General features: G+C 35.8%; 4 protein-coding genes across 14 annotated transcripts; 2 read left to right on the top strand and 2 right to left on the bottom strand.

Moving 5' to 3' along the window:
- The first annotated feature begins 2,279 nt into the window (after nucleotides 1-2,279).
- LOC140820097 (CASP-like protein 5B1) lies at nucleotides 2,280-4,997 on the top strand. The gene is made up of 3 exons (XM_073180419.1): nucleotides 2,280-2,647; nucleotides 3,327-3,459; nucleotides 4,647-4,997. Exons 1-3 carry the CDS (start codon nucleotides 2,517-2,519, stop codon nucleotides 4,845-4,847), a joined length of 465 nt encoding a protein of 154 aa, XP_073036520.1. The 5' UTR covers nucleotides 2,280-2,516; the 3' UTR covers nucleotides 4,848-4,997.
- A 1,032-nt stretch (nucleotides 4,998-6,029) lies between these two features.
- LOC140820105 (mannose-1-phosphate guanylyltransferase 1-like) lies at nucleotides 6,030-9,373 on the bottom strand. Of its 5 annotated transcripts, none has more exons than XM_073180443.1 (6): nucleotides 9,261-9,354; nucleotides 8,514-8,558; nucleotides 7,472-7,622; nucleotides 7,334-7,396; nucleotides 6,999-7,238; nucleotides 6,030-6,900 (listed from the first exon to the last, which is right to left on the bottom strand). In XM_073180443.1, exons 3-6 carry the CDS (start codon nucleotides 7,580-7,582, stop codon nucleotides 6,229-6,231), a joined length of 1,086 nt encoding a protein of 361 aa, XP_073036544.1. In that variant the 5' UTR covers nucleotides 7,583-7,622; nucleotides 8,514-8,558; nucleotides 9,261-9,354; the 3' UTR covers nucleotides 6,030-6,228. The 5 variants fall into 5 exon arrangements, with proteins under 5 accessions (XP_073036544.1, XP_073036529.1, XP_073036548.1 ...); XM_073180428.1 differs by having other exon boundaries at nucleotides 9,064-9,303; XM_073180447.1 differs by lacking the exon at nucleotides 8,514-8,558 and having other exon boundaries at nucleotides 9,261-9,373.
- Nucleotides 9,374-9,839: 466 nt separating this feature from the next.
- Nucleotides 9,840-15,077, bottom strand: LOC140820134 (ultraviolet-B receptor UVR8-like). 7 transcript variants are annotated; one of them, XM_073180458.1, is made up of 11 exons: nucleotides 14,737-15,077; nucleotides 14,107-14,180; nucleotides 13,933-14,017; nucleotides 13,309-13,463; nucleotides 13,009-13,222; nucleotides 12,678-12,920; nucleotides 12,479-12,522; nucleotides 11,708-11,890; nucleotides 11,300-11,390; nucleotides 10,422-10,465; nucleotides 9,840-10,216 (listed from the first exon to the last, which is right to left on the bottom strand). In XM_073180458.1, exons 1-11 carry the CDS (start codon nucleotides 14,936-14,938, stop codon nucleotides 10,094-10,096), a joined length of 1,458 nt encoding a protein of 485 aa, XP_073036559.1. In that variant the 5' UTR covers nucleotides 14,939-15,077; the 3' UTR covers nucleotides 9,840-10,093. The 7 variants fall into 7 exon arrangements, with proteins under 7 accessions (XP_073036559.1, XP_073036567.1, XP_073036577.1 ...); XM_073180466.1 differs by having other exon boundaries at nucleotides 13,309-13,460; nucleotides 14,737-15,076; XM_073180476.1 differs by having other exon boundaries at nucleotides 12,678-12,914; nucleotides 14,737-15,075.
- Nucleotides 15,078-18,051: 2,974 nt separating this feature from the next.
- LOC140820166 (probable methyltransferase PMT11) lies at nucleotides 18,052-22,586 on the top strand. The gene is made up of 9 exons (XM_073180492.1): nucleotides 18,052-18,859; nucleotides 19,230-19,379; nucleotides 19,495-19,765; nucleotides 20,089-20,199; nucleotides 20,539-20,698; nucleotides 21,231-21,488; nucleotides 21,624-21,746; nucleotides 21,947-22,024; nucleotides 22,270-22,586. The coding sequence occupies exons 1-9, from the start codon at nucleotides 18,191-18,193 to the stop codon at nucleotides 22,475-22,477; spliced, it is 2,028 nt and encodes a 675-aa protein (XP_073036593.1). The 5' UTR covers nucleotides 18,052-18,190; the 3' UTR covers nucleotides 22,478-22,586.
- The last annotated feature ends 287 nt before the right edge of the window (nucleotides 22,587-22,873 follow it).

Consider the following 22,873-nt stretch of genomic DNA (forward strand, 5'->3'; position numbering starts at 1 on the left):
TCTTTCCCCTTTAATGATTCTTTATAAAGTTTACAAAGATGCTCAGGGGCTCGACAAACTTTGGACCAATGTCCTGGAGTACCACATCTGTAACAAGAACTTTCATATCTTTTTGAGTGATTCTCATTAATACTTGTATTCTCATGATGCCTTTTCTGTTGATGGTTTGGGACGCTCTTTTGAGATGAGTTATAAAAATAACTATCTCTATTATTTTCAAAACCACGGCCTCGACCACGACCACGGCCAATTCCACGTCCACGTCCACGTCCACGACCTCGACCTCGACCAAAATCTTGTCTTTGAATTTGATTTTGGTTCCGAGGTTTAAATTCATTTTTACTTACAGCATTTATTTCGGGAAATGCTGTTGATCCAGTGGGTCGGGACTGATGATTTCTCATTAATAGCTCGTTGTTCTTTTCCGCCACAAGAAGACAGGGGATGAGCTCAGAATATCTCGCAAATCCACGTACTCTATATTATTGCTGTAGAGTAATATTTGATGCATGAAATGTGGAAAATGTTTTTTTAAGCATCTCAGATTCTGTGACCTCATGTCCACAAAATTTTAATTGCGAGATTATTCTATACATCGCCGAATTGTAATCACTGACTTTTTTAAAATCTTGGAATCTCAGTGTATTCCATTCATCCCGGGCGGTCGGAAGTATAACTTCCCTTATATGTTCAAATCTTTCTTTTAATCCCTTCCACAAAGCCATGAGATTTTTTTCAGTCAGATATTCACATTTCAATCCATCGTCGAGATGTCGACGCAAAAATATCATGGCTCTTGCCTTTTCTTGTGACGTGCATAATGCATATGCCATTTTCTTTAATGGTCTCGCTTAGACCCAATGAATCAAGATGCATTTCTACATCTAGAGTCCATGTCATATAATTCTTTCCCGTGATGTCGAGCGCAATAAATTCGAGCTTTGTTAAATTTACATGGTGGTACTAAAAAAAATTACGATGCATTTTATTAGTTAATAAATATTGCAATACAAAGTAACGGATAAACAACAAGTACAAGTATTTGTAAAAATAAAGAAAACGCACGAGGATGATATTCTCCGATAAATACAAGACTCGTGAGTATGATAACCAAAATAATTAAAAATATCCTTGAGAAAGCCATCTTCTTTTTTCTTCGAAAAATTTGATGATGAATAATTTTTAGAGAAGAAGAAAAAGTTGGAGTGATTGAATGTGTTTGTGAGATCATATTTATAGGGCAAAAACTAGCCGTTTTTTACCATTTATGACCGTTGGTGTACAAAAAAAATAAAGGTATGTATTTGTTTAATTTTGTGGTAATAATATGGTATATATAATATTAGACATGTTTAAATAATTATGTATATCATATCATAATATTATAATGAGTGTCATAATTTATTTTGTTTAATAACCTTATAGGATTTTATACTTGTCGTATCCCTTACCGGGAGTGTGGGATGTCGTCTTAACATCCTCCCAAGATTTATAACAAGTTTATGAAAAATTTATTTTTATTATTTCTAATAATAACATTATATTATATTAAATAAATACACAATAAATAAATAACAGTAAAATAAATATTATTATTTTTTGTTTAAAAACCTTATAGGCTTTTATACTTGTCGTATCCCTTACCGGGAGTGTGGGATGTCGTCTTAACATCCTCCCAGGATTTATAACAAGTTTATGAAAAATTTATTTTTATTATTTCTAGTAATAACATTATATTGTATATTAAATAAATACACAATAAATAAATAAAAGTAAAATAAATATTATTACTTTTGTTACCTTTTTCTTCTGTTTGGAGCTTGGAATAGTATGTAGGACTTTTAGAGCTTCGTGCTGATAACGTGTTGTGAAAAAGTAAACATTTATGGTAAAAAATAAAAATCTCAAACTCTCAAAATTTACCAAACTACACACTTTATAATATTTTTCTCTCTACTCAATTGTGATTTTCTTCACAAATGAGAGATCTATTTATAGAGTTTCATTACACATAATCCAAAAAATAAAATACATAATTACCTACATTATCGCACACAAATTTCTAACTTTACAACTCTTATTTTCAACATTCAAATATTCAACTATTACTTTTTCAATATTCAAATATATTATTTTCAACACATTTGTATATATAAATAAATCGAATCTGCTCTCGGATTGTTGCTTTCGTCAACATTACATACATATACATATACATATAATCACCAATTTGTATATATAAATAAATAATATATATATATATATAAAAAACTTCATAATCAATAGTCAGAAAAAGGGTACTGGGATTCTGCTTTACTTAATTCGATCTAATGGGAATGTTGTGAAATTGCAAGAGCATCCCACTGTTCAATCTTTCTTCGGAAAATAGCCCACAGCACCATAAAGATTCCATTTTTACCAAGAACACACACACACACACACACACACACACACATATATATATATATATATATTCAGAGAAAGAGAGAGTGGGAGAGAAGGAAAGGAGAGAGGAGATGAAGGAGCTGTTTGGCAGTCCAGGGAAAAAGAGTGGGCTGATATTAAGAATCGGGCAGTGTTTTTTTGCTGCAGCTTCAATTGGAATTATGGCTTCCGCTTCTGGCTTCTCGACCACTACTGCTTTTTGGTATTTTTCCCTTTTCTTACCTTTATTTGCTTTTATCGTGATGGTTCTATTTGTGGGCTGCTTGTGGTAATTAGGGAAAAAAACTAATTTATTTTTCTTGTGTTGTTGTGTTAGGGTTTTTATCTATATGGAAAGGAAGGATTGTTGGATAGTTTTTCTGTTTTTGGTGAATTTCTTAGGAGGAGGACTGGGGGTTACATATTTCTTATTTTGAAGTAGTGTGAAAAAGGGGAAGAAATTAAATGCATAAATTTTATGTATGTCCTTTTTACAATAATAGTGTAGAATTTATCGACATGTGTAGGATCCATCAAGCTATGAGAACCAAGTTGCTGTCTGAATATAGGTTTAAGCAACAAAATATAAGCTTTGACTGGCATTTTTGTTCATTGGTTCCATTTTCATATTTTGGGGTGTTCTGAAGGTTTGCTGGAAAATGGGCTGAGAGGGGCTTAATGGTGGCTCATGTAATAAGACTTCGGCTGTATCTGACATGTTTGTCTCCAAATTTGACAGCATTTGACGTGTTTTTTTGGTTATCATGCTGAAAAACCACTTGTTCTTGTATATTTCTGTGCATTTCTCACCCCACTAGGCTATTTTTTTGACCGTTAGGTCTAGGAATTGTTTATGTTATATATTGTCAAAGAGTTGCTAATCAGTAAGCATCTTTTGACAGCTACTTAATTGCATCAATGGGGCTTCAGGTTTTGTGGAGCTTTGGACTTGCGTGCCTCGACATTCATGCTTTGAGATTCAACAAAGACTTGCATAATCACATCATAGTCAGCCTGTTTGTCATCGGTGATTGGGTAACTTATATCTCTTAACTAGCTTCATATTATAATGCTTCCATCCTTACATTCCAACACCAAATCAACCATGAGAATTCCACTTAGGAATGGTATTTTTCTCTACTAAGGTGAGAAATTATATTTGCTCAAAACCAAACTATTCAACTTATTTGAAGACAAGTAGTTTAATGAAGTTGAGTAGAGTTTTTAATCAAATCAAGCATAATTCTCACTTAATTGCATGTCCCGCTGTGAGGTGATTTCCTGTTCTTTTATTCTATTGCCATAATGTTTATTAGTTTAAGAGTCTAACGGCAGAAGCTTCCTCTGTTGGTTTTGTTGGTGTTGATTTTGACAGTTGACACTAGATATACAAGCACCAGGGGAGACCATGCAAGTGCACCTGTCGCCCCGTGCTGCAATTTTATTTTATTTTTTCATCTAATGACCTTGATCTATCTTAACAGTATAAGGATTTTAAAATTATTTTAAAACACACATTAAGATGCATTCTAAACAAACACAAAGCAGATTAAGCAATGATATTTAAATTGGGTGCACCGAAAGTTTGCAGTTAAATTGCATTACTCAATTTTTTAAACCATACAATAGCTGTAATGAAATTTCTATGGCTATACAACATATACAGCCACACAAAACACGTCAAGGGTATAAAGCTTATATCTCTTTCAAGTGGATCTTGATTGAGTGATGGTGGAGATGATCATAGTGGAATAAAATGTGGCCGCACTGATCCTTAAGGGTGCATGCATCGAGTCTAAATAGGCCAGCTGTGGGTGCCATGTAAGGATGATCATCATAGTGGGGATGTGTTTGTGTGTCGCCTTTGAAAACAATGGTGAAAAACTTATAAATCCCGTCGTATGGATCACCTGGAGTTAATAACGACTTGCTATTCGGTACCGAAGATTCTCTTTTCTCCCGCTGGCGTATGTTAGTAAAGAAATCGATAATACCGCTCGCTTTTTTGAAATTCATTAACTGTTTTTGGTCAAATACAATTCGCTATATAAAATGTTTTGTCAGCAAAAGTCGTGTTTGGATTGTTGTGCAGTACATGTCTCAAATAAACGAAACAAGAGCCGCCTTTGCTGACACATTTTAGGAACTAAACCAGTATTAGCACTGATTTCAGTTTTCGGGCCAGGTTTCTCTGCTAAAGATATATTCATCCGTCTGTGCAGGTAACAGCTACTCTATCTCTTGCAGCTGCGTGTTCCTCCGCTGGTGTGATGGTTCTCTTTACAAGAGACACAAACATCTGCCAAATAGAGACCAAACTCTCCTGTGATATGTTCCAGATATCCATAGCTTTCGCCTTTGCATCGTGGTTTCTTCTTGCCATTTCTACGTATGTCATGTTTTGGCTTGTCGCAACAATATAAACACACCTTATTCGTCGTTGACACCATTTTTTATAACTTGCCATGTATATATGTGTCAGATTTTTTCAGATGTCCTTACACAGAGTTTAATATCATTTCCCCAACAACGGCTCTGAACTTGATATTGTAGGTTCAACTTTGCCTCATGCACATATGAATTCATTGTTTTCCAACTTGAGACTGGATGTATGAGATTTACCATACGCGTTTTTCAAATTTCAGGAAAAAATATATTTTTACAATATCAGCCATAGATGATAACATGGGGTGTGAGTGAAAGATCATATATAATTGAATCAAACAGAAAGGAAAAAAAGAGCTCATAATTGAACTAGAGTTGTTGAGTTGGTGTAAATCAGACTTAATGGAGGCACGCATGAATAATCATGTCTTAAGATTGCATGCGTATTTAAATTTGTAAGATGTTTGAGTAAGATAGAAGAAAGAATATCGTAGGGCTAGTTTGTAAATGACTTCACAAATAGTTTTGAATTGGATTCAATTCAAATTCGAGAATTAAAAACAAAATGTAGTAGTTTAATTAACGAGAGATATATGAATTTTAATGGGGGCGAATCATGAAATACCATTTTATATCCATATATATTCCAGTTATTTGTCTGGATTTTAACATTATACATTTACAAATCAAAGTAGACAAAAAATTTGTAATTCAAATCAAAGTAGACAAAATTTGTAATTCAAATCAAAGTAGACATAAAATAATAAAACAATTACCAACGCATGTCCTGTTATGTGAAATAAATAAAGGTCCACATCATCTAAGGTGTTTTTTTGCGGGATTTTCCACTCAAAATTGAGCAATGAAATCAATATGGAGCCTCACTGTGACTACAGATAAAAACAGAATGGACATGTCACATATCCATTTTATCTGTACATATATGTATATTTGTCCATTAAATATGTATAATATATACAGACATAACTTGTTATTTTCTCAAAAACACTATCGGAGAACACAAATCTTTGAACTATGTGACTTCTTCTCTCAAGTGAAATGATTATTGTTTCATCATAATTTTGTCAATAACTGTACCATTTGTAATTCGTGAAAGTTGAACATGTGAATTTAATTTGATATCAATTATAGAAAAGATGGTACAACTTGAAATTTTTAATTGTTCTGACAACAGGGAGAAATGTTGGTTGCTAACAATCTGGAAAATATTTACATAAACAAATCTTAGTCTCCCTTAAAATATCACACAAGTGTATTAAAGAAAAAGCAACTAATACCTTATTTATATTCACACACATTACTAGTTATTTCAAACCAGTGGCCGTACTTGTATAACCTTCAACATTACACAGAAGGAAAACTAAAATTAATTTAACAAAACATCATTATACACTTGGCTTACATCACAATCTCTGGCTTCAAGATGTTCGACTTGATCTCCTTGTGAGGCAAAACCACCCCTCCATTGCTGTAAACTTCATCACAGACATGCACGTCTTCACCAAGAATCGTCATATTCTCCACACGAGCCCACTGGCCAACAGTCGAGTGCCACCCAATGATACTACTAGAAATACAAGCATGTTTCTTGATACGAACACCACGCATTACCGTGCATCGAGACAGCCTCACACCCGTCTCGACCACACAACCAGGCCCAATTGCAACATCAGGCCCTATCAAGCATCCCTCCCCGATTTTTGCAGTTTCGTCAACTAGTACATTACCGATTATATGAGATCCCACGGCCAACTTAGGAGAAGATTTCTTCTTTAAGGAGTCGAGGTAAAGCCTTAGACCAGTGATGTAGTCTCTTGGCTGGCCTATGTCCATCCAAAACCCAGGCAGGACCATGGCGTACAGCTTTTTCTGGGCTGCTATTTTTGGGAACACCTCTTTCTCGATAGAGGTGGGGCGTAATTCTATATGATCAAGAACTGCAGGGCTCAGCAGGTAAATTCCAGCATTGATCTTGTTACCCACAAATAACTTAGGCTTCTCAACAAATCTTTCCACTTGTCCAGTGGATTCTTCCATCACAACAACGCCGTATTTAGATGGCTCATCAACCTAAATCAAGAGATTAGTTGTCACCATCTATATGAAGTTAGACCTGGATCATAACAAGAACCTTTAGAAAAAAATAAAAACATGTTGCGGTTCCATACCTTGGTGACCATTATGGAAGCCTCTCCTCCATGGGATTTGTGGAATTCAATCATCTCTTTGAGCGGGTATTCACTGATGACATCACTGTTCAGAACAAAAAATGGTGCACCAGAATCATCTATCAACTTGTCCCTAGCCAAGGCAAGGGGACCTGCAGTTCCAAGAGGCTCGGTTTCTTGAGAGCAAGTAATCTTAATCTCAAGTTTCGCCTCAAAATCTTTCAAGAAATTCAGCATAACCTGCACAAAAACTTTCAGTTTTTACTAAAACATCTATTTTTAATAGTTTCTTAGTAATCTGCAGTGCTGGGAAGAGAAGGCCAAAAGCAGTTCACCTCAGGCTGATAATTGATAGCCAGGACTACTTCAGTCACTCCAATGGCTTTGAGGGCTTCTATCTGTAACAGGAACACAAAAATTGAACAATAGAGATATAACTCAAAATACAGCTGACCAGACATGAAATATTATACCTGATGCAAAATCATGGGCTTGTTAGCAAAATCAACAAGTGGCTTTGGCACACTCAATGTCAAGGGCCTCAATCTAGTGCCAAAACCTCCAACCAGGATTAGTGCCTTCATCCTAAGATTGTGAAATTTTTTTCTTTAAAAATTTTACAGCCTGAAACAAATTACAAATTGAGTCATTTCCACCCCATATTTATGCAGGAGAAAGGAAGAAGCATGCAGCTCTATACAACTCTACATTGACATCTGTAATGTAAATTAATGATATGTCTCAAACTCATCGAAGTTGTTGGTTCTCCATAACCGTTTCATGCTAAAACTGACACGAATGCAATATGTGCATGGAGGAGTTAAGAAGAGGAATATACATAAAATTTAAAGCTGTGGTTGAACCAAGGTGTCCTTTTCCCTCTCCCCTCTGCACTGGCACATTAAGTTATCTCAAAACCGCCCATATGTATCGTGAATTTTAGCTATTTAGGCAAACGTTAACAATAAATATCCAATTATGCACGCACAATTTACTCAAACTTTCCATTGGATACAAAGTGAGATGATGCAAGCATATAAATCATAAGATAATGCTGAAATACATGCACCAAATTTAGCGCGAAAAGCAACAAAGTTCCAGCTGTATTACAGGCTGGATCTTTCCACAAGTAAATCCCCACTTTCGGCCAGTAAAGATATACAATGGACTGCCAGTTATAGGTCATTGCACTTTGTCAAAGTTGCTACTAGAAGTATTTCAAGTTTAAGATGGATTAAAAAAACCACTAACTCTCAATTGATTCCTACCCTATATAGTACTAGGAAAATACTGTCTGGTGGCATGAAATCGTTACACGGTGATTTCAAGGAGCCGTTCCTTTAAATCCAAGCCAGTAATACAAGTTCTTAGATAAGCAGGCCCAAAACCAGAGACCAACCCAGATATAACGGAGTTACAAAAAGAATCAACTACCTAATGCAAAAAATTACACAAAAAATTTCAGTTTACATTAAATCAACCGAGGAAAAGTTTGGGGTTCAAAGCAACACTTGCCTATCAAGCCCACAATCGTTTGTTTCTCGTGATTTTATTTCTCACCTACAATTGTCAACAAATTTTAGCAGTGTAAATCATAATAATTGCGAAGCATAGATCTCGGACAAAAATGTAAAAGCTGAATTCGCAGAGCAAAGTGCCCGACATTTGAAACATAAACTAGATTTAGATATGTACTCACATCCATATCCATGAGTGATCCAACGAGAACGTACAAATATACGCAGAAATAGTAGAATTTTTCTAGCCAAGAAATAGCAACATATTAAACTCAATTAAATCACCAAATAAGTACCATGTTCAAACACATCGAAATGAGCATAGCATAATCATAGGACAAAGGTCAGATCAAGACCAACAGTAGAAAAAAATACATCCACATTGCCCACACAATACTAGCTAATATCCTATTCAAAAAAAAAAATAAAAATACTAGCTAATATCCAAAAAGCAACGGAATTCAGATAGAACAAAAATTGTAACACAAACCCAGGTATGAATTCAATAAAAACATAAGATCTCAGAAACCCAATCTAAAAAACGATACCCTTTTTTCCTTTCCGCGTGGCGGATCCGATTCCCGACAAAGAACTGTTTTTGCTATTTATTTATGTTGCCTTGAGTCAGACCCCACCAGCCCCTCTCCTCTCTCTGGTGTCGGTGTGATGGAGTTTTCAAAGAATTTCAACTATCAAGGAGAGATCGCTACACGCTATAAATATGTATTCGTATCTTGGATTTTACCTTTATTTATAGATAACCATCCATCTGCCTTGGGCAGAACTTTTTCTCCGGTTCAAGAAATCTTTGGCACATTCAACTTCTATCAGTACAAAATATGAAAAATTATTATTGGATGATAAAAAATAATAATTCCGTCAAAAACATATTATATATGTTTAAATGCTATTAATTCATGGAAATTAATTAGCTTTTGTAACGTAGGATATCTTTATCTTTAAATTAAATTTAAAATGTGGGCATATTTTATAAATACCTTTTTAATACAATGACAATTAGAATATTTCAAAGGAAAGGCAAAATGATTTATTTTCAAAAAAAAAAATCATAACATTTTTTTTTTGTTTTTGCATGTTTTCAATATGTTTCTTTAAATTAGCAAGAAATCAATAGTTAATTTTTATTAACCCACGTATTTAGATCAATAAATATTTGTTATGTGCAGATGATAAATATAATATGTTAAATAAATATGTATGAGTTGGTTATAATAAATTGGTCCACGAACTTGAAGTTGTTCCAAGCTGGAAAATGATTTGATTCTTGGTCTCTAAAGGGTCTTTATAATTTAATAGTTAATAATTGGAGTATTAAATAGATTCCCATTTTTTAAACAATGTACATGGCATGGCTGATCGATGCCAACATAGCAGGCATCAGCACAGTGGAATTGTTGAAATGTAACAGGACTCGACCACAAAGGAATAATCATCAAGTGAATACAAGTACCTGTATGGATGCTACTGTACGTACATATACATATAACTTGGACACAAGATGACAATGAAGAGGAAACTTCTAATCTATCAAAACTGTGGGGACCATGAGGAAAATGTTCAATCTGGTGATTCAGCGAGCAGTAGAGTATGCCACCAGCCACAGGCTACGGTTTTCGAGATGCATCCGTCCATTAAAACTTGGCAAGGGATATTGCGATCGATTACATCACCTAATCCAAGCTGCAGGTTCATGTAAAAACTAGTTGGATTGCAATGTATCCGTGTAGCATATTTAACTGCATTATCTATTTGTTGTTGATATGATAAACTGAATAGAATCTTTGCATATGGGAAATTAAATGCGCCAAATGTTGAATATGTTTAGGAAAATTGTTGCTGTTATAGTCTGATCCTTGTATACTAGGCCAAAAATGGGAGAATGTACCTGACCATACTTGTTCCAACCCCAGCAAAATGTTTCTCCATTCTCTACACAAAGTGAATAGAAACAGATGGTGAATCAGAAAGGCACCAGTACCACCAGTGAGAAACGAAGCTAATCAGAGAAGAAGCTCGCGTATTGTTCTGAGTACAAGTACATATTCTATTTAACAAAGATTTTGGCCTGCTTTTAATCTTTTTTACTTGATGGAGATCGAAATGCATCACTTGTCAAACTTACTGTGGCATCATGCTAGCTTGTTTTACCAGTGTGCAGGAGAATTTGAATGCTACGCAGTGAAATTCTCTTCTGTGGCAACTATTTCATGATATTAATAAAAAAATTTCCAAAGTATCAAATCCGTGATCAAGGAAAAACAAAACAAAAAATTCTTGATAGAATGAAAATGTTCGGGCTGCGAATCCCAAGAAAAGTTACTAAGTTTTCAACACAGAGTTGAATCCTATGGAATTACAAGTTCAGTTTCTCATTAATCCAAATCCGTTAACCTAACACTAATGTAGTTCTTTTACACGTGTTCCGGCAGTCAAGGAAGGGAAATCTTTGAATGCACATTTCATTGAGACTTGTGAGTTAACGAAGACAATCAGAATTCATTTTAATCCTTATCAAGTTAACTTCTTTGGACGTACTTGACATCACTCTTACTACCTTTGAGCGGGGAAAATTTACATTATGTTTGAAATATGAATCATGTATGTTCTATAAAACTTGCAGCAGTTGACATATGTGGCACCATTATGGAACATTTACTGAACACTGTGGATCTTTATAATTCACTTGAAAGAGAAAACAGTAAAAAAATGCTCTATATGAAGATTTCTACTACAGGAACTTCACTTGCTTGATGATTTACATACCTGAGACAATTGCAGAATGACGAGCTCCGCAAGATACAGATTTTGCATTCACATTTTCCAGAGATGGAGCATCCAGTAGCCGAGGCAAAATCTGAAGGCATTTCAACAAAAAGAAATACTGAATTACTTGTGAGTCAAGAAATTTAAAAAAAAAAACAATTCATGACCAGAATTAAAAAGCTTCGAGAAATGGGAATCTGTATTTAGTTATCTTAAAAGCAATATTCCTAATTTCTGACTGGTAAAATTTCTAATGAGACAACAACAGGTTGTATTGAAATCATAATTCAATAGATACTTTTTATGAAGGGTGATTCAGTATCAAGTATCGGAGTCACATTTATTGAAAGGCATGTTATGCATTTGTTTGAAGTTTTTAATACAATCAAGAGAAAGTTGCAACAATACCTCAGCTTGATCTGCGCCAGTTCCTAACTGACCAAACTGATTCCCCCCAAAAGCATAAACATCACCATCAGCAGATATGCAGACAGTATGCCAAAGTCCCGCTGCTACACCTTCTATCTTGATGCCAAGTAAGGAAGATACACAAGTTGGGCTAAGCTCATCATCTGTACTTCCTTGACCACACTGCATGATGAAAAAAAAGTATTCTATAAGAAGACATTTGCACTAACTCGGTCATGCCAAACAATGAGATGAGAGTTGATAAATAGACCAAAAGGAACAAACCTAATGATTAAATTGAGAAAACATATTGTTTGAACTACACTCACTGATCATATCAACATCAGATGAAGAGTTTAAGAGGTAGCAAATAAATGAATTTAGTCAAATGATGAGGGGGGAAACAGTGAACATATGATAAAAATGAATAAGTATCCTCACAAATTGACCATAAAAATGAAGTCAAGATCATCCAGTTATCTTCTATATAACTCACAGAAATTGTAAATGACAACTGTCACTAACAAAAGTTAATATTTTAACTACATGTTATTAAAATTGCATAGAGAAATTGATAAGCCGATGTGCAAAAGATTCTGATGTATAATCTTCATGTCTTAAAACTGACCACAGATAAGAGTTAATCCATTATGATAAACCTTCGGAAATACACACATTATAATATTAGACCTTTATTTTTATATAGTGTGAAGTGAACAAACAATACCAAATAAAACTCATTTGAAAATCATAAGTAAGCTGGGATCCCACCTGTCCATACAATCCCCAACCAAAAGTTAATATTGCACCAGAATCTGTTCAAAAAAAAAATTACATCATAAAAAAATATCGCAAAATTAATTGCATTGACTATAGTGAGTACAAAGATAAAAAAAATCATTTAGCTTAGTCATGATATTGTACAGTTCAAAGCAGGCTGTAAATGAGAGAAAATGTGATAAACCCCTACCTGTAATTACTGCACTATGTCGACCTCCACATGCAATGGCTATTACATAACTTCCACAAACTCTAAAACCTTGACCATCTGAACCCACGCTTCCACGAGAAAGGGCCATGGAGTGATCTTTGGAGAAGGATGAATCGATGCAGGGCACGGGATGAGGAGAGGACACCATTCTGATCCGAGAACCCAATCCCAGCTGTCCTTCACCACCATAGCCCCAACCCCACACCTGTCCTACATCTGAAACTTCGGAATAATATACAAGATAACAGCTCTCCAGTTGTTGAATTCCCGGAGTACCATGTTGCAGTGAAATAACGGGACGACAATTTACCTGACAATGCTAAAGTATGTCGACCACCAGCAGCAACGGTAGCTATCCTTACACCTTGGTTCAGTGTCACCAAGCATGGAAAGGCTGAGAGAGTTTCATCACCAGATGTTGAGCTTTCAGCAACCTGTTTAGCCGAAGACATTCTTCTTCGCTTCGTAGTTTCATCCCCACCTTTCATATCTCCACCAGATGCTGTCCCACTGGATTTTGACCCCTGAGACCGAGGGCTCACTGTAATGGAGCCACTCTTCAACATTTTAGTCCTTGTAACTTGAATGCAAGATTTTACAGCACTGCTACTGAGACCAGATGGGAAATACCTTGCTCAGCCAACAACAAGCCGTGTTTCTCAAAGCCGTCCTTCTCTGTGTTTAATCCAGTTGCAGGGTCACCAAAGACCTTTCCTGAAGGAACACATTCTTTCCACCCCCAAGTGTAAACTTCTGCACCCTCTGCTTTTGACCATTTGTGTTGAGTCGGTTTATGATGCAACGGAAATATATGAACCAAGAAAAACTATCACATGCAAAGGTCACTCGGGATTCATTCTACTTTAATCCACTATAATGTTATCAACAATCATGTTGTTGCATTTCCAATACCAACCAAAAATGGATAAGCGGCGAAAATGAAGAGGCACTTGAAGTCTGCCTAAAATGTAGGGTTTGTGAATTTAGGATGAAATTCAAAGTAATAATCAAACATCTTTTCAACTCAACCAATGGATATTTATTTTATCTTATTGCACAGTTGATACTGTGTGATATAATTTTATTCATACATCTGAATTCTAAAGAATATGCTTCTGCGTGCTTTGCTTAAAACTTTAATATAAGGTCATTATTTAATAAAGAGAGAGAACAATAGGCAAATTAAGTCCCACTTAGTTCACTACTTCAATACTGAAAATCAGATTAGGACTACCTGTTACAGCCACACAATGCGCCCATCCAGCAGCAGCTTTAGCTATTAAGGCCTCTGCAGGAAGTGGAAAAGGCTCTGGCATTTCCTTAAAAATTATCAACGGAATACACGTATTGATAAAAGAAGAAACTGAAGAGGTCAAATCAACAAATTCAAAACAATATGTCGCACTACCCCATGTTTTCCTGATGTCACGTAGCTTTGACCTAAATCATCTGTAGATCCCCACGTAATGAGCTTCCCAGAATCTATGTCCATCAATTTTGCAAGATTACAATTCCAATCGTTAACAATTGTAGATAGATTTCAAGTTAGAAAATTTATAATAAAGAAGGAAGATTAATTGAACCAGTACTCAGTAAAATCTTGAGTAAACAGTAGGTCGCTAAATCCAAGATTTTCATCCAAGTATCAAACTTTACTAGTGCAAGAGTCCCGTTGACTTTAATCTCGAATTATGAAATATAAACTTTAGAAATGAACTTTAATTGTAAAACCCAGTCAAATGATACTGCAAGTATACCTTGAGGTCTGCATTTTGAAGATTTCAATGAAGCTTTATGCTAAAAAGGCCAACAAATTTCTATCTTGTTAGTTTCACTAAAAAATTTAAGCTAAGATCTTGATAAAACAGAAAAAGGGTTGTACAGAAACTGAAGAACATAAACTATGCATTCAGTACCCTAAGAAAAAATATGAAAGAAAAACAGAAAAAAACAAAATCACCCAAAAGTTTTTTTGTATCCGTATGTAAAAAAAAAAAAAAGAAGAAGAAGAAGAGGAGAATTTAAAGAAAAAGAAAACCTGAAATGGCCATGGCAAAACCACAGCCACCACCACAAACATCCTTCCAATAATTCCCAGCGTCGGGAGGCAGCCGTACCGGCACCGGCGAAAGAAGCGGCGACTTTTGCGGCAACGCCCCCGGTAAATACCCCCACATGAACACCAATCTCTCATTCCACATTCTCACACTTTCTCCAACTCCTTCCCCATGAAGATTCATTCCCCACCAAATTTTTGGCAGCACTCGATCAAAATATCAGTACTCTCCCCGTTATTTTGCTATTCTATCGATTTCTAGGAGCGAATATCGAATTAGTGTTACAAACTGGAAAGTGGGACAAGCAGCAAAAAAGGCCGTATCAATTTCAAGGCAAAAACGGGTGCTACGTCGGATGATCACTTGGCATGTTACACGTGTCGGATTCTGACCCGTAGATCTCATGACGATTCTTGGCCAGGAATTCCAAGAACTTCTGGAAGGCGTGAAGGGAATTCCGGCTTACCATCGTGGCCCATTTATTCCTTGGCACGTGTTTCAGTGTGGACCCACATACTGTTTTAGACGAAATTGCCCTTCTGGATCGACACGGGTTTAGGGACCTACAGTGAAGGGCTTTTCTTCGACAAATGTTGTCATTATCATGAAATTAAGTTGGGTTTTAGTTTTTTTAAAAGAAAAAAATTCAATCTTTAATTTAAAAAGAATGATATTCACTTTATTAATATCTTTCGTCTCAAAATGAAAATAATATCTTTCTGACTCCCTTTACATTTAATAAAACAAATACCAGTGCTTTTGTGTTTATATTCTCACATATTTATTTACCTGAACCGTCAGATCGACTCGATCTATATTTACGGTCAAAATATTATCTTTGAACCTATGAGTTTTTGTGTTGAGAGATACGAAAAGACAATGTCTAAATGTCGTCTTTGTGAAGAACAGTAATTTTCAAGAATCGACAATATTATAATAATCTATACTATAATAAAGCTTGTCGGTGTAGGGACCAGGCTAAATTGTCCTCAATGGTGGGCCAGTCCTCACATAATATAGGCTTCACCAAAAAAAAAATGCCTATTGGCCCATTAAAATATCAAAAGCCCAAATTGAATTAAAATTAAGGGTCGTAAGTAAACCCACAATCACACAAGCCGAACCCGTTTCCAAACCACTCGTATTCAATTGGCGCTCCGGGTACGGATCCGTAAGACCACACTTCTCATTGGCGCTGAAATCGTTTGTTTAATTTCGTGCCTTAAAATACAAATAAAAATGCAATCTTTATAATTTGATATCATACATGACTAGATTTTTCTCGAGTCGTTCCAATGTAGCGCAACTGCTAGAGTAAATTTTAAACCGTAACAATCACCTTATTATAAAAAAAATTTATCGGAGAATTTTCTCTAATTTATAGGCGGTCAAATTTAATATTTTGGATAATTCTCTTGTATATAGCTCATAAAAGGCCAAAAAGCAAAAACTTGTGTGAGACGATCTCACGGGTCGAATTTGTGAGACTGATCTCTTATTTCGATCATTTTATGCTAAGAGTATTACTTTTTATTGTGAATATAGGTAGGGTTGAGCCGTCTCACAGATTAGTATCCGTGAGACGGTCTCACATGAGACTCACTCCTCGTAATATGATTTCAACATTATTTTTCTTAAAAAAAACTCAGGTTTCACTAATCATAATAATTTCTAAAAAAAAAATTCAGATAAATATCATTTGTCGCCCTCAAAATAATATTTGATGGGCGGGAATTTCCGGAGATCCAGTGGTTGATGTTGCTTTGGATTTTCAAATTGGGCCCCGGAGTACGGAAATTTGCAGATTGAGACCATTTTGATAATTAATTTGCGCTGGTGGGTTGTATTATTTCTAACAACCGGGCCATGTCATTACTGTTGGTTGATTAACTAGTTGGTATAATTGTATAAATTTGGGCCCAGGCCAGGACCACACCGTGGTAGGCCCATCTATGTTGCTGAAAATTGACTTGTCTGGTGGCTCTCGATTCCAATCTCTAACCCAAACAAAACCAAGATTTTGAATCTAATTCTTGTTTAGTAGGCCACATAAATGGGCTCATTGTGAAATCACGTTTGTGGGCTAAGTCGCCAAACGCAGGCAGCCCATACTCAGGCAAAAGCCTATCCAATTTGAAACCCAATTATATATTATCAAAAACCTATGAGTCAGTCTCACGAGTCGTATTTTGTGAGACGAATATCTTATTTGGGTCATCCATAAAAAATTGACTTTTTATGTTAAAAGTATTACTTTTTATTGTGAATATTGGTAGGAGTGACTCGTCTCACAAATAAAGATTCGTTAGACCATCTCACAATAGACTTACTTTTATATTATCTTTAACGCTGCTCATTCCCATTCTCTGTTCGTGAAGCAAAGTTGGGATTCTTGGTGCCAAATCTAGTGGCCTCTTTTTATGCATGGGGAGGCTATTTGAGAAAGTTATTTATCAACTCACAATGTTTCAAATATCAAACACATCGCACCATTGATGTCTCTATGTATTTCATCGATACGCGTGCGCTGCTTAAGTTGATATTTTTCATGAGATTTTTCGACAATTTCGATATTTTACATAATCAATGTACATAATTAACCATAAACATAATAATAAAGCTGAAACCAGAAAAGAACATTCTTCCTATAACAATTATTAAACTGTTTTAAAGAAAATTAGACGTTCGAAGTTCTTTCTCGAAATCTCCGGCAGAACGAAAGCAGCCCATTTTCCTTAATTTCTTCGTTGGATCAGACAATGCATATGCAATAGTACTACTCCATACTCCTTTGTTAACAAACTGTTAGATAATATATATTTACTACACGCCATGTGTCAAATCTATCATTCAGCTTCACGTTCACATGGTACTCTAACACTGATGTTAAAATATGCTAAATTTTGATAGATGATTTCTTAAAGTAGTAAGGGTTTTATCCTTTATTTCCTTTTGTTTTTAAATTTTAAATGGTTTTTTAAATTAAATTCGAGTTCATATTTATTGAGTTAGATTAGAGTTGTCAAAAAACTGGCTAGATTTTTTTTGAGTTGGTAACTTTTCAACCCGATAAAATAAGGAGCAAAATGGACATTTGATAAATTTCGGATTTATATACTGGTATGTAGATTATATTAGTCAAATAAATCGTATTTTACGAAGTATACACCACAAGCTCGTCAAATAAATTATTGGTTCATTTATTTTGTTTAAAATTTATATTTTCAATTTAGTAAATTGAAAATTAGTTTTTTTATATATAAAATATTTGAATTAATTGTGGAGTAATCCAGGGAGGCAACTAGATGATCATAGAACGTGATATCGATTACGGAACCACGGAGTTCAGACGTTTAGCTTACTTCTACTTCAATCCATCTACACTACACCATCTTCTTCTTCGCAAGATTCCATTGAATCACTACAGTTTTGAAGATGAATTATGGCGGAGGATCATCGGCGCTGATCAAGATATCTGCTTTCCTTCTTGTCTCCGTTGTTTTCTTCTACTTGGGCAAGCGCTTCTCTGATGTATCCCTTTCGCAGCAGATTTCCTTCTCCACCTTGCAGGGTAACCGGGAAATGCCTCCGACTTCATCTTCGATGGCCCTTTCTCCCAATTCCAACAAAACCTTTGATCTGTCATTGAATTTAAATGAGACAGTGTCGCCCCTTGCGTCAGGAATGAAGAAAAATGATGTTTCACCGCCTCCTCATCGTCTGCCGCAGCTGAAGGTGCCGGCACCTCCGTCGTTGCTGAGGATGGGGGTGGTGGATGAGAACGGTAGGATGACGGATGATTTTGAGGTGGGGGAGTATGATCCTGAGGTGTTGGAGAATTGGACGAGGGCGAATGAGACTCCTGGTTTGGAACGCGGGGGAGGAATCAGGGTTCGGATTAAGAAGTTTCCGGTGTGTGCAGAGAGTATGAGTGACTATATACCCTGTTTGGACAATGAGAAAGCAATTGGGAAGTTGAGCTCGACGGGAAGAGGGGAGAAGTTTGAGCGGCATTGCCCGGAAAAGGGAGAGGGTTCGAATTGTTTGATTCCCGCTCCTAAAGGGTACAAAAATCCGATTCCCTGGCCCAGAAGTAGAGATGAGGTGAAGTTTTGTCTTTGCTTGTAGAAGAAACTGATATTTTTTCGGAAGTTTGTTTTCTCTTTTTTGCTATTTGTGTTGAAGGACAAGGTTTTACGTTCTTTAAGATTGGATTTATGTTAAATTTGGGTCCTTTGTCAGAAGGTGAAATAGTCAGTCTCCTTGAATGTTTGGTTAAATTATTACCTTTTTCTCTTATATGAGATGATACTTAAATTGATACATATCAAGCCTAAAAGCAAATTTAGATATAACGCGTGATTCAAATTCATGTGATGATTTTAAGAGCTGTTAGGATTCTTTCCAAGTGTAAATGAGAGTAATAATTATTTAAAATTTATGGAAGTATTCTACAAGTGATTATTCTATACAGGTTTGGTTTAGCAATGTTCCTCATGCGCTATTAACCGAGGACAAAGGAGGTCAGAATTGGATTGTAGTTGACAAGAAGAAGTTCAAGTTTCCTGGAGGTGGCACTCAATTCATTAATGGAGCTGATCCGTACTTGGATCAGATTCAAAAGGTATTTAGTTGTTATAAATTTTCTGGCCACCAATGTCAAAATCTAAGAAACAGGCTATGGCCTAGACAGAATCAAAATTATGTTTGAAACTCTTTTTTGTGCTCGTATCATTTAGATGCTCCCTGAAATTGCATTTGGTCGACACACTCGAGTTGTTTTGGATGTCGGTTGTGGTATTGCAAGTTTTGGCTCTTATCTGATGTCACGGAATGTCATCACGCTTTCTATAGCTCCAAAAGATGTTCATGGGAGCCAGATTCAATTTGCACTTGAACGTGGCGTGCCTGCAATGGTGGCTGCATTTGCAACTAGACGATTACTGTATCCAAGTCAGGCATTTGACTTGATTCATTGTTCAAGGTGTAGAATTAACTGGACTCGAGATGGTATGATTATCATTATTAAATACACCTTCAGCCATTGTGGTTTTTAACAAGTTGATAAAAGGTGAAAATTAAATTGCATGTATGTTCACTGTAATGATAAGATATATGAATCAGTTTTGTGCTTTTTGACATCGAATCATAGAAATGATTTGTCTTTATTGATTATCTGTGGATGTATAATCTGGGGAATTCTGTGATTAGAAGTTTTTCAAAATGCAAAATATGCTCACATTTTTGTGGTCATTCCTGAAAGATCTTCTAGAGATTATCATAATCAGTATTGGACTGGTGTTGGTGCTTATGGTTCACTTGGTGTTTCATAGATGGGATATTGCTGCTTGAGGTAAACAGGATGCTTCGAGCGGGAGGATATTTTGTTTGGGCAGCACAGCCTGTTTATAAGCATGAAGCTGTCCTTGAAGAACAATGGAAAGGTAAATTGCTTAAAAATTTGGCATTAACCCCAGATCGGTAGTCAAATTACAAGTTCGCTATTTTTTCCAGCAAAAACCCAATTGCTCTGGACTTCTGTGGTAAGAAAAGAAAATATTTCCAAATCTTTCCACGTCTGGCCTTGTTTTTCCTGCTTTTAACTTGATGTGATATTGCATTTATGCACCTCAAAATTTTTTTTGAATTTTTTACATCGTTACTGTTTGACAGTGACACTTAGAATTTGAATTGCATTTGCAAAAGCAGGTTTAGCTGCCTGCCCCCAAAATAATTAGCAACTGGCAGTCTTTTGTTAACCCAGTTTTATTTATTGTTTCCAGATATGATTAACCTTACCAGACGTCTTTGTTGGAACCTTGTAAAGAGGGAAGGTTACATTGCATTATGGCAGAAGCCATTCAATAATAGCTGCTATTTGAGCCGGGAGGAAGGAATGCAACCACCACTCTGTGAACCTAATGATGATCCAGACAATGTTTGGTATATTTCCTTGTATTTGATTTAGCGTTCTATGTCGTGATAATCAAGGTTCATCTTCTAGACTTTCACTTGTCGATAAGATAACCTTTGTTTTATGATATGTACCTCTCTAGAGATCCGTCAAGGTTGCAGGAAGTAGTTTTAGTTTGATGTTTTATCGTGGGGCTCAGCTGGAGATTCATTCTATGCCTTTTGAGCAAATAGGTTATAATGACCTATCTGAGCATGCTTCTGATAATCCCATGATCATAATCATGTAAAGATCTATTTTCTGATAGCAAAGTTTCACATGCATCTGCATGACTTATGAGCGGAGCGACAAATAAAATTCTAGAAAATTTTAATGAAAAGAAAGTTTTTTGCAGAATGAGTGAGACTAAATATAAAAAAATGATGCATGACCGTATAAAATTTGTTAGACAGCACAGCTATAATTTTTTTTATTTTATACTGTGTTCATCTGAATATTATTAAGTTAATCAGTTAAACAAAATTCTCTTGATATAATTTTTCCCCTTTCAAAATATTTCAGGTATGTTAATTTAAAGGCGTGTATAGCTCGCCTACCCGAGGAAGGATATGGTTCTAATGTTGCTACTTGGCCGGAACGCCTGCAGAATCCTCCGGATAGGCTTCAGAGCATACAATTTGATGCTTATTTATCAAGGAAAGAGCTTTACAGGGCAGAATCAATATACTGGAAAGAGATAATTGAAGGATATGTACGTGTTTTACATTGGAAAAAGTTCAAACTTAGAAACGTGTTGGACATGAGGGCGGGCTTTGGAGGGTAACTCGTTCCCTTCATTTTATTCATTCACATTCAGCACACTCCCTCATAATTGATATTATGAAGGAGCGTATATCTTGTCATCAGTTGGCCTCCCCTGGTTTTGAAATTGATGCCTAGTTTCTTGGCTGGCAGTTTTGCGGCAGCTCTGATTGAAAATAATTTGGATTGCTGGGTGCTCAACGTTGTTCCTATAAGTGAACCCAATACGTTGCCAATCATATATGACCGTGGTCTCATTGGCGTCATGCACGACTGGTAAATGTTTGTTTATGATTCTCCTCTTTAATTCTGTCTCCCCTATGTACGTTAGTCACAAAGACCACTCCCCTCCCCCCACTCCCCTCCCCCATATATTTTTTTACAAAGCTTAAATTTATTGAAGTATCGTCAAAAAGGACTTTTAAAATAGCGCAAACGCCCGTTATTGCATTACGAAAATGCTTGCAACGTTTCAGGTGTGAGCCATTTGACACATACCCGAGAACCTACGACTTAATTCACGCTGCAGGACTTTTCTCTGTTGAAAGGAACAGGTGAGTTTTATTTCCACTCTATTTGCTCTATGTGACTTCTTTCTTTCTGGACTCTACAATCTGTTCTGGCTGAAATCCTACGGATTTTATAATCTTGATCAGGCTCTGAGTTAAATAGTCATAGAGTTCTATGGCAGTGGAAATTCTTGATGTTAGTTGTCACTGTCACATAAATCGTGAACAGCATTTATATCCTTGTTTATTTTGCTGAAATTAGGAGATATTTGTTGATTTCTCTATCTCAGGTGCAACATCTCTACCATCATGCTTGAAATGGATCGAATGTTGAGGCCTGGTGGACGTGTGTACATCCGTGATTCACTTTCCGTGATGGATGAACTTCAAGAGATTGGTACGGCCCTTGGCTGGCATGTATCTTTGAGGGATACATCCGAGGGACCTCATGCTAGTTATAGGATCTTGACTTGTGACAAACGCCTCAGATTAAAGTAAAGTAAAGTAAATAATCTTGTGCATAATTTATAAAATTAGACTTGTTTCTTTTGAGACATCTGTTTCTCCAATGTTTCAATAATCGGACCGGTAATCAATCTTTTAATAACTGTTCAACCAATTCCTCTTGGCGGCCGAACAAGATTGATAAAAATCAGTATCAGATTCATTTTATAAAGTAAATAAAATAGTAGTATACTTATTATTTATTACTTTACAGTTTTTACTGAATTTGTAAACTGAAAAATACAATTATCCAAATAAAGATCATATTTCAAATTTCAAAATACAAATTACACGTGTCCAAAAACTTGTTTTTTTTAATGAAATCAAAGAGCCCGGTCTGGTTCCCCGTGGTTTTAAACTGTTCGATAGTTTTTATGAGTTTTAGCACAT

This window comes from Primulina eburnea, chromosome 2 (assembly GCF_022965805.1).
Source record: "Primulina eburnea isolate SZY01 chromosome 2, ASM2296580v1, whole genome shotgun sequence".
In the NCBI taxonomy this organism is placed as follows: domain Eukaryota; kingdom Viridiplantae; phylum Streptophyta; class Magnoliopsida; order Lamiales; family Gesneriaceae; genus Primulina; species Primulina eburnea.